The 14604-nt window shown below is 34.9% G+C and overlaps 1 protein-coding gene across 1 annotated transcript in view; it reads right to left on the minus strand.

Moving 5' to 3' along the window:
- The window catches only part of AP3B1 (adaptor related protein complex 3 beta 1 subunit), a 245200-nt gene that overhangs the window by 226559 nt on the left and 4037 nt on the right, over window positions 1-14604 (minus strand). The window contains exon 2 of the mRNA XM_008049368.2: window positions 3676-3750. Within this exon, the coding sequence (XP_008047559.1) occupies window positions 3676-3750 (75 nt within the window). The remainder of the gene's footprint in view (window positions 1-3675; window positions 3751-14604) is intronic.

Consider the following 14604-nt stretch of genomic DNA (forward strand, 5'->3'; position numbering starts at 1 on the left):
GTCGAGGCTGCAGTGGCCGCTCCCGGCCACTGCACTCCCTTCTGGGTGACAGAGTGAGACACCAACTCAAAAAAAAAAAAAAAAAGAATCAGTCGTACACCTACATGACTAATATCTGTAACTGAAGCTTTCCTCAGAGGAAAGGCAGGTAGTGCTCACCATAAATCGCACGGTTAGTATAAACTACCTGCACAAACCGGTATGGCACTGCTCAAAACCATTCAGAACAAAGCATTCCAAAAGCTCAATTCTCCAGAGTCAGTCAATGCTCTGAAACCAAACCTTTCTTAGGAAGATGCAAGATTTAAGCAACCCAAGCCTGTTGAGGTAACCATTCCCTAAACAGTGCCATAACAAATAAACAACTTGAATTCATAATTTTAAATCTTCCCATTAAAAAACAAAACAAAACCTCTAGGCCCAGAAAGCTTCACAGCAAGGAAGATATTCTATCAGGAAGAAATAAAACTAATCCTATACAGACTCTTTCAAACAACAGAGGAGAAACACCTCCCAACTCATTTTACGAAGCCAGATTACCCTGATAACAAAACCAAAGCCACCAAGAGGGGAAAAAAAGCATTCAATAATATGGATGCATAAATCTTTAACAATAGTTAGCAAATAGATTCTAATGACATATAAAGAGAATAACATATCACAGCCAAGAGGGATTTATCCCAGGAATAGGAAGGCTTAATAACTGAAAATCAATCCGAGTAATTTGCCATATGAATAGAGAAAAATCATGATAATCTCAAAAATGACAGAAAATGCACTTGATAAAATTCAACACTATTCATGATTTTCTAAAACCTTAGCAAACTAGAATAAACTTCAACATGATTACAGACATCTGCAAAACTTCTACAGCAAATATCTTATTCAATGGTAAAAGGCTTAATACTTTCAACAAGGCCAGGATGACCACTCTCACAACTCTTCTTCAATACTGTAATAATATAGGTTGTCAGTCTGATCTGACAAGAAAAATAATAAGACATACAGACTAAAAAAAGAGTGACGTTATATTTGCATATGTTATGATTATTCATGAAACAAAGCCTAAGACATCTACAAAAAAGCAGTCAGAACTAGTAAGTGAATTTAGTGAGGATACAAGATTGCTATGCAAACATCAGTTACAATTCTATATGCTAACAATGACCAACCAGAAAATGAAATTATAAAGACAACTCCACTTAAAATAGCATCAGAAACTACTAAACTATAGGCTTTATATGTGTAAAATGTGTACATCAAAAACATTAAACAATATACATATAAAAGACTACAAAGGAAAATTACAGACCACACTCATGGATTGGAAAACTTAGTATAGTGAAAACAGTGATTACTACACCTCATCTACTCCTGTGCAAAGCCTCACTTGATCTTCACAAGACTATCACCTAAAACTACTCTGCCCCTAGTATCTCCAGCTCTCAAAGTATTCTGTCACTTTCCATCCCCTTAGCTCTATCTCCCACTACCACCAATTGTGCGTTTTTCCTCTTCTCCATCTATAATCCGTTGATCCCAACCAATTCCCCAATTTGTCAAGACCATTCTGCAACTTACTCAACCTCTCCCTAGCATTCCACTAGTTTCTGTAACAGACACCAGCATGACTTCCTTCACTGACTCACATCCCTCTGGTACCATTAACAGGTGACTGTGAAGGCTCTCTTTTTATCTTGCCTCTACCTTCTCTTACAAGGATCACATCACTTCCATAGCTTCAACTCTGCAAATAGCTCTCAAACCTAAATTTCCAGCTTCAACTTCTAAGCTATACATCAAGCACCAATTTCCAACTGACAACAGGATAGTTCTAGCTGGATACTCTATCTTTCAAAATCCTGTTACCTATCAATGAAGATGCAGAAAAAAAAGGATACAGCTGTAAATATACATATAGGAAATAAAAAATGTGTAGACTCTGGGTATTTTTAAATGTATAATTATAATAGTATCTACTTCATATGATGAGAATTAAATTAGTTAATTCATGTGTAGTACTTAGAACAATGCCTGGATATAATAAACACGATATGTGTTAAAATATTTAACCATGCATATATGAATATACTGTCCTTAACACATAACACATACATAGTATACTTTTGTATTATACATTTTATTTATTTCATTTGGGGTTGGACATCCCAACATATACAAGAAAGGCACAAATTTACATGAGTCATAAATAACAATGTTAGTCAATGCTGATATAGGTATTGTGGTATTGGCAAGGCATTGACCACAGAGACATTTTAGGCTCTTGTGGAAACACTGCTATAGTAAACTCACTCTGTCAATGCCAAACTAATTCCATTTCCAATTTTAATAAATGGCAGGCTCAAGGAAATCTTCAACCAACCACACTCAATCCCAAGGAGGAGGACCAAATTGTTCAGTTGTCCTGATCAAGCACACGTCCTTGGAGAAAGCTTAATTAAGCTGGAGGAACAAAAATTAGATCTGTACCAAAAGATCCTGTTTTCTTTCTTTTCCTCTAACTAGTTTTGCTAGCAAGGGTGCTCTGATTAATACCATCATACAAAATACGTAAACAACTTAACTAGCAAAAGATTACCACATAATGTATGAAAAATACAATCAAAACGACAAAACTAGCATCCCCTCTGAAATCATACACCCATCCTCCTGGCACTCTGTCTCTCTGTCTGTCTCTCTCTCTCTCTCTCTCTCTCTCTCTAAAGCTGTCACTATAACCATGGTATCAGGGCTAAGAATGTTCCTGATACTTGTTCATTTGTTTTGTCATCTGTCAACAAAATGGCAACAAAAAAAAAATTAATAGTAGCAGTAACACATTTTAAATTTTATAAAGTTTTAAATTGAGAAAAGTATATCAATTAACCAATACAATACAATAAAACAAAGATAGGGTGCAGGAAAGAATACAACCTTAGTGCTATAGTACACTGTAACAGCCCAACTTACAGAAAACAGTATTTGACTAAGACATGTTCACTCATGAGTAGTATGAGAAACTTGGGAAATATTCCTATACTCAGTGATCTATCACAGAAACAAAGAGCAGAGTACCATATGTTCTCACTCATAAGTGGATCTTGAACAATTATAATACTGTAAGAAAGCATTTGGCAGTAATGGGAAACTGTGAGGGGGGTGAGATTGGCAGTTGAGGGAAACTGCAAGGGGAGGGAGGGGTATAACCTCATCAACAAGGGTACCTGCATAATCAACATTTATATACCTAACCCTGAATTGTACCCCACATCTTTATAATAAAATAATAATAACCAAAAAAAAAAAAGCCTCAAATCATCAAGTTCTGGATACACTGAACAGGCCTGTTTCCCTGGACATACGCTATCTTAAAATTAAGTCCCTAAAACAAAATTTGAACTGGCCTGTAGGCACAGGTGAAAACTGAACAAGTTATCATCATTCACCCAGATGAATCAATTCAACTTTGCTTTTCACTTTCTTCACCAAAAATTCAAAGCTATGATTATGTCTACTTTGCCTTCTATCTTACCTATATTTAAAATTATGGACTTTTTTATTGTAATAAAAGTCCAGTGATACTTAAAAATATTATGCTTCATTTCAAAGTAACTGAAAAGTATATAAACCCATTACATCAAAAGGAATCTTGAAAATTATGAATCAAAACAGTACCTCAATATTTTTACTGGCCACATTCTTCACAACAGCAGGAAACAGTTCAGATGCATTTTTTCCCTTTGCAATCATCTGGAGAATAAAAGTGAAGCATAAGGGCAGAAAGTTATTTTAAATGAATAATTTGAAAACAAAATAGATATTCTGGAAAATTCTATATACGTTAAATATTTAGAAGATTGTGTCAACAAATAAGCTATGTAGTTAACAGCTGACTCTTTGAGTCATTTTACCCCAACTACTGCATTTAAAACACTCTTATGTATCAATATTAATACACAAATACATAGACACATTAAAGAAGAAAACTATAGTAATCTAAGGCATATTAAAACACATATAACAATATCCTCTGGCTAACTGAGTTGCAAATACTTTTTAAATTAAATATTTATGTTGCTTTTTAGTTTCAAAGATTTTACATTAAAGATGTACTACATTTGCAATGGCAGGGGAGAGATAAATGTTGAGATAAATTCTCTGTTCTTTGGCTTTCTTTTCACAGAGTCCCCCTACTTCTACAACCATTACTTTTTAAAGTTCTCTTCACTAAACCCTCTTCCTCTGCCCAGTAAAGTTCTGTGTACCACTATCTTTTCAGGCTAACTGTTCTACAATCTCTGCAACTCCTTAGATTTCATTCACCCTCATAACTTTCACCTCATGGAAGAGGATAAATTCTCCCAAACTGTAGCCCAAATTCCACATCTCTAATTAGGCAGCATCAGATGTCTTTCTCTTCCCAAACATGCTATGCCTAAAGCCAAACTCATCCTTCATGATAAAATTACACTCATGCTAGAATGACCGATTCCTACCAACTCTCTCAATACCAGAAACCGCAGGATTATCTTGGCCTCTTCTCACACATCTACACAATTACTAGGTTTTGTTGTTTCTTCTTAGCCCATTCATGTTCATCTCTTCTACTGCTACTATTCTGGCATAGGTCAACATCACCTCACAGAGAACTTTTCCAACAGTCTCCTCCTCCCATCCATAAAGCATGTCACTGACATTGTAAGATGCTTAAAACACTACTCTGCACATGTCAGCCCCCTAAAAGCTTCTGACTGCCTAGAGTCCAAACTATTTCACTTAATACTCAAATGCCCTCACAATGTGCACTAACATCCCCTTCTTATGCTCCCTGACTCCACATCAGTGCTATAATCCAAGTAAACTGATCTTACTCACTATTAGAACAGTCTCCTCTATACCTTTACTCATTATCATGGCCCCAACTTTCTAAGTTCTACCCTTCTATCCAAGGTATCATCAAATTCTACTTATTTTCCCTTGCTAGAGCCATTGCCTAACACCTAGACCACTGTGGCATCCTATCCCAATATCCTCTAAAATTTCTAATCTATACTTATCACTTGGAACTTCCTGTATGCTGTCTTATATTTTATTTATTTTAGTTTTATATGTGGCTGTTTTCACATTTCCTTCTCTCTCATTCTCAGAATATATCTTTATGTCTTTTAATAGTCCAGACTGGTAACCACAAAATAAAGTTCAAACTACAGGATAATTTTTGAGGAAGGAATTCTTTATGAATTACACATTATATTTAACAAACTATTTTAAAAGGTATTAGCTATATTAATTTATCACAATGCTATCTAAATGCTATATAACTATAATCTCAGAAAGCAATTCCTTCTTTAATTTCTCCCACATGGTAGCTTTAAAATACTCAAATACAAGCTAGTCTTTTTATATCTTATGTCCTTACCTGCAATATTCTCTTAAGTATCTTGTGAACCCTGCTGAGCATTACTAAAGGATAACAAAATACTGTAGCTAAAAATCTTTATATGATTTTATACCTTTCTCAATTTCCTCATCAGTGAAACAAGAAGACAGAGGGATTAAATGCTATAATCAAATTTATTCAACTAATATTTGCTGAAAGGATACTCTATACCAGGGAATATTGCAGGTCCTGAGGATACAGCCACAAATGATATAGTCTTTGCTCATGTGGTACTTACCTTCTAGTGGGGCAAGGGTCAATAAACAAATGAATATAGTGTGTGAGGAGGTAACAGAGTACTATCGAGAAAAATAAATCATAGCAAGGGAAATAGAAAGTGCTGTGGTGGGATGAAAGTTGCTCTTTTACATAAAGTGGTCAGAAAAGACCATCCTTTCGCAGGATCCTGAGGGAAAGAGAAAGGGAATCATGTGACTAGTTAGGGAAACAACAGTTAGGGAATGATATGTTCCAGAACAGGAGGCCATAGTGACCAGACCGGACTAAGTGAGAAGAATGGTAGGGGATAAGGTCAAAGTTGTATAAACCACTGTAAAAGGAGTTGGTTTTGACTCTGAGTGAAATGAAGACCACTGGAAAGTTTTGAACAGATCTAATAAACATCAGGAGATTCATATTTTTAAAGGATTATCTCTGGCTACACTCTGAGAAATAGACCAGTAGATATGGAAGCATGGAAAACAGGAATTATTCAGGTGTAAAAATGGTGAAAGACAGCGGAAGAGGCTGGATCGTGGATTTATTCTGGAGCTAGACTACACACAGGATAAGAGGAAAAAGACAGGTATAAGAAGGGCTACAAATGAGTAACTGGAGAAATGAAATCGCCATCTACTATGAAGAGAAAGTCTGAGTAAGAAGCAGGGATCTTTGGGGGATGAGTGATCAAGAGTTTGGTTTTGGGTACGTTGAGAGGATAGCTGAACATATGAGAATGGAGGCTACAGGAGAATACAGGAGAGAGTTCTGGCTGACAATATGCATTTGGAAAGGGATGAGATCATTAAGGCAAGACATGTATAGATAGACAAGTGGACAGAGAGATAAGACATGTGTATACTCCTAAAAGTAGAAATTGTGGAGAAAAGAAACCTGCAAGGAAGCTCTGAGACTCCCCAAAGACCAGTTTGAAATGAAGCAGTCCTTCCAAGTGCTCCTCCTTATCCTAACATAATTCTTCCACCTTTTCTCTATTCCACTTTAGGAAAAACCCTGTTCTGGGTCCTCTTATACTTCTTTCTCTAAAAGGGAGCACAGGCACTGAGGAGAGTCACATTTGGGCTCTGTGGGCAAAATAAGGTTTATAGGTGGAAAGCATAGAGAAATATTTATTTTTCATTTTTATTTGGTTGAGTTCCTGACGTTTGAAAAAGCTGCAGTACCAGTGACTCTGCCCCTTGAAGATGACTCTTTAGACAAAGGTGAGAAGGGAAAACAGGTTCTCAGCCAAAAGATGACAGTCATGTTTAGCTAACTGGGCAGAGGCTGAGGAGGGCCCAAGGTCATTTTTAGCTCTAAACTCTCCCAGGTTTTACTCATACCCTCACCTACACGTTAGATGCCTTCTACCCAAGGTAGAGATGGAATTCCAGAGTCCTCCCAAAAGAATATTCACTAATGGCCCACACATAATTGAAGGAGGGACTAATTTCTGATATCTGCTCTCTAGCTCATACATACAACTTTTGATTTTCGTTCTTTGACCTTTGGTGGCCTCAGACTCAACATCAATGTTCTACCTACCACAGGTTTAGCCCAATAGCCCTTTATTTTGGAAGATTTGGTTGGTTTACTCTTTCTCCAATCTTCTATGTTCACGAGGGAAATGAATGTAGTTTAATTTTCTTACAATATCTTTGTCTAATTTTCATACCAGGATAATACTGAACTCAATTGAATTCAGAAATGCTTTCCCACATTCTATATTCTGGAAGCATTTTTGCAGAATTGGAATCTTCTGTGTTGAAAGCTTTTTAATGAGAAAATCAATTACTTTATTAGATATAAGACTATCAGGTAATCTAGTTCTTAAGTAAACTTTGTGGCTTGTCTTTGCCCATTTCAACGAAGTTGTCAAATTTATAGGCAAAAACATGCCTGAAATATTCCCAAATTATCCTCTAAATGTCATGGGGCCTGTAGTGGTATCCCCACTTGCATTCCTGATATTGATCATTTGTCCTATTGTTTTGTTTGTTTTCTTGGTCACTCTAAGTTCTTCAATTTTATCAATCTTTTCCAAGAACTTTGTCACTAATTTCACTGATTTTATTTTTATTTATTTTTTATAGATGGCATCTTGCTCTGTTGTCCAGGTTGGAATGCAGTGGTGCAATCATAGCTCACTGCAGGCTCTAAGCTCAAAGGATCCTCCTGCCTCAGCCTCCAGAGAAGTTAGGACTACAGGCATACATCATACCTGGCTATTTTTTGTTTGTTTGTTTTTTGGTAGGGATACGAGGTCTCACTATGTAGCCCAGGTTGGTTTCAAACTCCTGGCCTCAAGCATTCCTCCTGTTGTGGCCTCCCAAAGTGATAAGATTATAGGTGTGAGCCCCCATGTTTGGCCTCACTAACTTTATTCTATTGTTTTTCTCTATTTAATTTCATTGATTCTTACTCTACCTTTATTATTCCTTTCCTTAGTTTCATTTTGGTTTAATCTGCTCTCCTATTTCTAATATGTTAAGGAGGATGTTCCGTTGTTAGAAAAATTGATTGGAAATTTTTCTTTTCCAATAGAACCCTTTATTACTATAAATTTCCTTCTAAGTACTACTTTACCTAAATCCTCCAAATTTTGATATATGGTTTTTCATTTTCATTCTAATTTCCTTGTGGCTTTTATTTTGACTCATAGATTATTTAAAAGTTTGATGTAAAATGTTCAAATATTTTAAAAATTTCTTGATCTCTTCCAATGGTTGATTTTAGTTTAATTTTATTATGATCAGATAACACAGTTTGTAAAATTTCAATACCTTTACATTTGTTAAGATTGGTCTTATGACACAGATATATTGCATCTTACATTTAAAAAGAATGTATACTGTGCCATTATTAGACAGAATGCTCTATACATGTCAATTAGGTCAAGTAAGTTGGTAGTATTATGCATTCTTCAATATGCTTATTGACTTTCTATCTCCCTATATTTAAGTGCTGAAGTCCCCAACTATAATTGTGAATGTGTCTATCTTTTCTTTCAGTTCTAACATTTACTTCATTTTTTAGGTACTGTTGTTAAACAAATTTAAGATTATTGTCTTTCAGGGGAAACTTTTTTAATTATTATGAATGTACCTCTTTATCCCTAATCATTTATTCAAAGTTTACTCTAGAGTCTCTATTAATAGTACAGGAGCTTTTTTTTGGTTAGTGTTTGTAAGGTATATATATTTCTATCCTTATAATTTATGTTTTTATATTAAAAGTAGGTTCCTTCTAGAAAGCATTTAGCTACATCTTGATATTTTTCAACCAATCTGACAATCCCTTTTAATTAGTAACATTAGACCACTTATATTTAATATAATTATTGACATGATTAGATTCAGGCCTACCGCTTTACTATCTGTTTTCTGTTTATTCTATGTGTTTTTTCTTCTTCTTTTTTTCTCTTTCTCTTCATCTTTAGGAATTTTTAAATATTTAATGTCTTTATTTTTACATTAATTTGTGGTTGTATCTTTTAATATAATTTTTTAGTGGTTCCTACTCCAAGGATTATCAGACAGATAATTACCCAGACACAAATATAACCAAACTTACACAGTCTACTTACAGTTAACCTTGTACCAGAAAATTGTAGAAACCTTACAATCATATAGGCTCTTTTAATTCCACTACCCCAACAGCTTTTACTTCATGGCTGTCATATATGTATCTATATCCATATTTAAAAATCTCTCAGACAGTGGGATAACTTAATAGAATTAGTCATTTATGCTTACTCAGATATTTACCATTTCAATTGATCTCCCTAAATAGCCATCAATGCCATTTCCCCTCAGCTGTAATAAAGAAATTCCACTGACATTTCGTTAAAGCAAATACAGCAGAAATGGGTGCTCTTAGTTTTTATGTGCCAGAGACTGCCTTTATTTCATCTTCATTCTTGAAGGGCATTTTCAAAGGCACAGAATTCTGGATTAACAGTTCTTTCCTTTCAACAATTTCAAGATGCTATTTATCTTCTGGTTGCCATGTTTATGATGAAAATTTTGCAGTTATTCAAATTATTTCCCTTGTATATAATGTATTATTTGTCTCATGAATTTTCAGGACTCTTATTTTTTATTTTCAATAGTCTGATTACCATGTTTATGCATGGTTTTCTTTTAGATTACCCTTACTGGGGTTCACTGAGCTTTTTTACCTATAAATTTTTATCTTTCACCAAATTTTGGAGGTTTTCTGTCATTATTTCTTCAGATATTTTCTTCTGCCCCAATTTTTCTCTCCTCTCCTTCTGGTGTACTAATGACATACATATTAGATCTTTTGTAATAATCCAACAAAAACCTAAAGCTATGTTCATTTCTTTTCCTTTTAATCTGTTCCTCAAATTGACTAATTTCTTATAAACTGTCTTCAACTTCTGACTCTTTCTTCCATCATCTCCATTCTGCTACTGAGTCGATTCAGAGTGTTTTTTATTTCAGATATGGTACTATCCACATGACAGAAATTTCAAAAAATTTCTGCATGGTGTGGTTCACTTAGGATAATATTTTAGAAAACAACCGTCTACCAATTACTTACAACCTACTTAGGCATAAGACAGGCATGTGACTCCCATATGCTGCTCTTTGTAGCATTTTCAAAGAAGTACCTTAATGCCAATGCACCAAATAGACGATTATAGTACCTATTCCCAAGGAACACTTAAACAAAAAACAGAGTAGATTACTTCCATTACTGACACTAAAGAGAAAGACATGTGTACCAATTAAAGAGAAACAGGGAACAATACTCTCAGGTTACTTACTTTGGAGCTGTTACTCTCACTCTATTCCATATAAATGTTTGGTTTTCACTAATTAATTAATATAAATACTATTCTCGTCTTCCTACAGCAAAGCCTGAGAGTACTAACCCTAGGAACTTAGAAAGTCTACAACAGAACTAATCACAAATAGAAATTCTGGGCAAATACAGGTGCCTCAAATGCTCTCTGATGATCTAACAAAGAAAAAAAATAACTGGGCATACAAAAACAGTCATCATTCAAAAGATAATTTATTGGGGGAGTAAGAATCTATTCTTAGAAGAAAAGTGAACATAAAAGAAAAAACACAGGGCATATGTCTAATTCACATTCTTAATGAGATCTGAGGGAACATGACATTTTTGGAAAATGTTATTAACTGTGGAGTAGGAAAGAAAGCTTTCAGATACAAATATCATTAGCAAAATTTTAAATACAATGGGACAAGATAGGATAGTGCCAAAAATTCTAAACTAAATTACAATGCCAGCTCAAAAAATTCTTCCAGAAATCAGAGGAAAGGATAGGGAGATAAAATTGACAGGTAAGAAGACAGAGACATACACAAAGGATAGATCCAAGAAATGTAACATACACATGATAGGAATGCCCAGCAAGAACAGGTAGACTAACAGAAAAAGAAAACATAAATAGCAGGAAAAAAATTTATCTAAGTAAAAGATTAAAACTTTCAAAATCAAAAGATTCATCAGTACCATAAAAATTAGTGAAAACAAAGATCATTATCATGATTAAATTTTGTTTCTTCAAAATACTGAAGACATCTACATATCCAGATAAAATAGATTCCTTAAAAGAGAAAGAAAAAAAAAGGAGGAAAAAGCTATCTCACTGTCATCACATTTCTGCTCCATATATCCAAAGCCAGAGGAAACCAAAAGTAAAATACAGAAAAATCTGAGGAAAACAAAACACTGTGACCTAAGAATACTATTCTTAAGTAATCTATTTTCACTTGGAAAAAGAACAGAAATCTGACAGGCAAGGATTCAGAAAGAATGTCATCTACATTCCCTTCATAAATGAAACACTCCTGTCACCTGAAAACAAACCAAAAATTAAAAGAATTAGGAGGATGTGATTTTTTATAAAAGTAAAAGTCATGGGTAAACATAAATGAAAGAGAGTTCATGCCTAAAGAACTATTCTTAATAGGGTTTATAACATTTTTAAATGTCTGACATGGATTTTGAAAGAAAAGTTCCCCACTTGTCCCTCCCTCCCACCCTGGCAGCACCATTCTACTGTCTCTATAAATTTGACTATTTTAGGTACCTGATATAAACAGAATCATATATTATTTCTCCTTTAATATCTGGCTTATTTCATTTAATATAATGACTTAGAGTTCATACATGTTGTAGCATGCACAGAATTTCATTCCTTCTTAAAGCTGAATGATATTGCATTGCACATATATACCACATTTTATCTAGTCACCCATTGATGAACATGTTGGCTGTTTCCACCTATTGCCTACTGCAAATAATGCTGCTATGAACATTAGTGTAAAATATCTGCTCCAGCACCTCCTTTCAGTTGTTCTCTGTATATATTCAAAATGAAGTTGCTGGATTATATAATAATTAGAAATCAAATTAAAGCCTGGACAAAATATTACAAAGCCATAAAGGACAAAATTATGAACTCTGCAGCAACTTGGTTGGACTTAGAGTCTATAATACTGAGTAAACTATCACAGAAATAAAGAACTGAGTACATGTTCTCATTCATAAGCGGACCTTGAACATTTATCATAATACTGTAAGAAAGGGGATTTGCAGTAGTGGGAAACTGCCAGGGGAGAGGGAGGTGAGATTAGCAGTAATGAGAAACTGCCAGGGTAAGGGAGGGGGTCACACCTCATCAACAAGGTTCCCTGCATAAGGAGCATTTGTATTCCTAACCCTGAATTGTGCCCCACATCTTTAAAATTAAAAATTAAAAATAAATAAGGACAGGCACTATGGCTCACACCTGTAATTCCAGCACTTTGGGAGGCTGAGGCAAGAGGATTGCCAGAGCCCTTGGGTTCAAGACCAGCCTGGGCAACATGACAAGACCTCGAATCTACAATAAATCAAAAAATTAGCCAGGTGTGGTGGTGTGCACCTGTAGTTCCAGCTACTTGGAAGGCTGAGGTAGAAGGACTGCCTGAGCCCAGCAGGTCGAGGGAGGTTGCGGTGGCTATGAGCATACCACTGCACTCCAGTCTGGGTGACAGAATGAGACTCCAACTCAAAAATATAAATAAACAAATAAATAAATAAATGAAAAACTGGACAAAATAAGAGCAAGTGGTTGCTATAGCTTGCTTGGAAAAAATTTTGAGCAAAATAACTATTAATGTGGGGAACTAGCAACAACAATTGCTAGTGGAAATTTGAGATTTAAAAACATATCATCTAGCAGTGTCCAAAACACAAAATATTTACAGGGTAAATATCCCTAATCCAAACATCCAAAATCCAAAATACTCCAAAAACTGAAACTTAGAGCACTGACTTGATGTTCAAAGGAAATGTTCATTGGTGCATTTCGGATTTAGGATTTCAATGCAAATATTCCAAAATCTGAAAAAATCTGTAATCTGAAGCAATTCTGATTAATTCTAAGTATTTCAGATAAGGGATATTTAACATGTATTAACAAAGCAACAGAACTTCAACATTTTTTTAAACATTTTTATTATAAAGATGTGGGGTACAATTCAGGGTTAGGTATATAAACATTAATCATGTACCCTTGTTGATGAGGTATGTCCCTCGCTCCCTTAGCAGTTTCCCTCAACTGCCAATCCCACCCCTGACAGTTTCCCACTACTGCCAATCACTTTCTTATAGCATTATAATTGTTCAAGGTCACCTTATGAGTGAGAACATATGGAACTCTGTTCTTTGTTTCTGTGATAAATCACTGAGTATGATCGACTCCAAATCCATCCAAGTTGCTGCAAAGTCCATATATTTGTCCTTCTTTATGGCTGCATAATACTCCATTGTGTATATGTACCACTTTTGTTTATCCAGTCCAGCTTTGATGGGCAACACGGTTGGTTCCATATTTTTGCTATTGTGAATGAGATGCAACAAACATACGCGTGCAGGTATCTTTTATAGAATGATTTGAGTTCCTCCTGGTATATTCCCAATGGGGAATTGCTGGGTAATATGGAAGGTCAATTTCTAGTTCTTTCAGAAATCACCACACTGTCTTCCAAAGAGGTTTTACTAGTTTGCATTCCCACCAGCAGTATAGAAGAGTTCCTTTTTCTCCACATCCTCGCCAGCATCTGTTGTTTGTTTTATTAATGATGGCCATTCTTACTGGGGTTAGGTGTTATCTCAACGTGGTTTTGATTTGCATTTCTCTGATGATGAGTGAGGCTGAGCACTTTTTCATGTGTCTGTTGACTGCCCATATGTCTTCTTTTGAGAAGTATCTATTCATGTCTTTTGCCCACCTTTCAAAGGGGCTGTTTGTTTTTTTCCTTTCGGCGCGTTTGAGTTCCTTGTAGATCCTAGATGTTACGCCTTTGTCAGATAAACAGTTGGCAAATATTTTGTCCCATTCTGTGGGCTGTCTCTCTGCTCTCTTGATGGTTTCTTTTGCTTTGCAGAAGTTCGTTAATTTGATGAGGTCCCACTTGTCTATCTTATTTCTTAAGGTATGGGCCTTTAGCGTTCTGAATAGGAATTGGTTCCCAAGAACTTCAACTTTAACACCAAAACCTACCATATGTTGAGGAGAAAAACTAAAGATCCAACCAAGTAAAAAGGTAGAATCATGATCATATGTCCTACTGTTAAAATGTAGATTTTATCAAAATTGATCTATAGATTCAATGCAATTCCCACCTAAATGGAATTTTTTTTTTTAAACTGACAAGTTCATTCTAAAACTTATATGGAAACACAAAAGCATATAGAATAAACAAAACAATCTTGGGGATAATAACAAGATTGGAAGATTTACAATATTTTATTTTAGACCTGACAAAATTACGACTGAGATACTTATAAAACAATAGTTAAAAAGATCAGTAAACCAGAGAAAAAGAATTCAGATGTAGACATATATATATGTCTACATCTGAATATATATATATATATATATATATATATATATATAG

The sequence above is a fragment of the Carlito syrichta genome, unplaced genomic scaffold (assembly GCF_000164805.1).
Source record: "Carlito syrichta isolate Samal-C Ts95f unplaced genomic scaffold, Tarsius_syrichta-2.0.1 Scaffold133743, whole genome shotgun sequence".
Classification (NCBI taxonomy): Eukaryota; Metazoa; Chordata; class Mammalia; order Primates; family Tarsiidae; genus Carlito; species Carlito syrichta.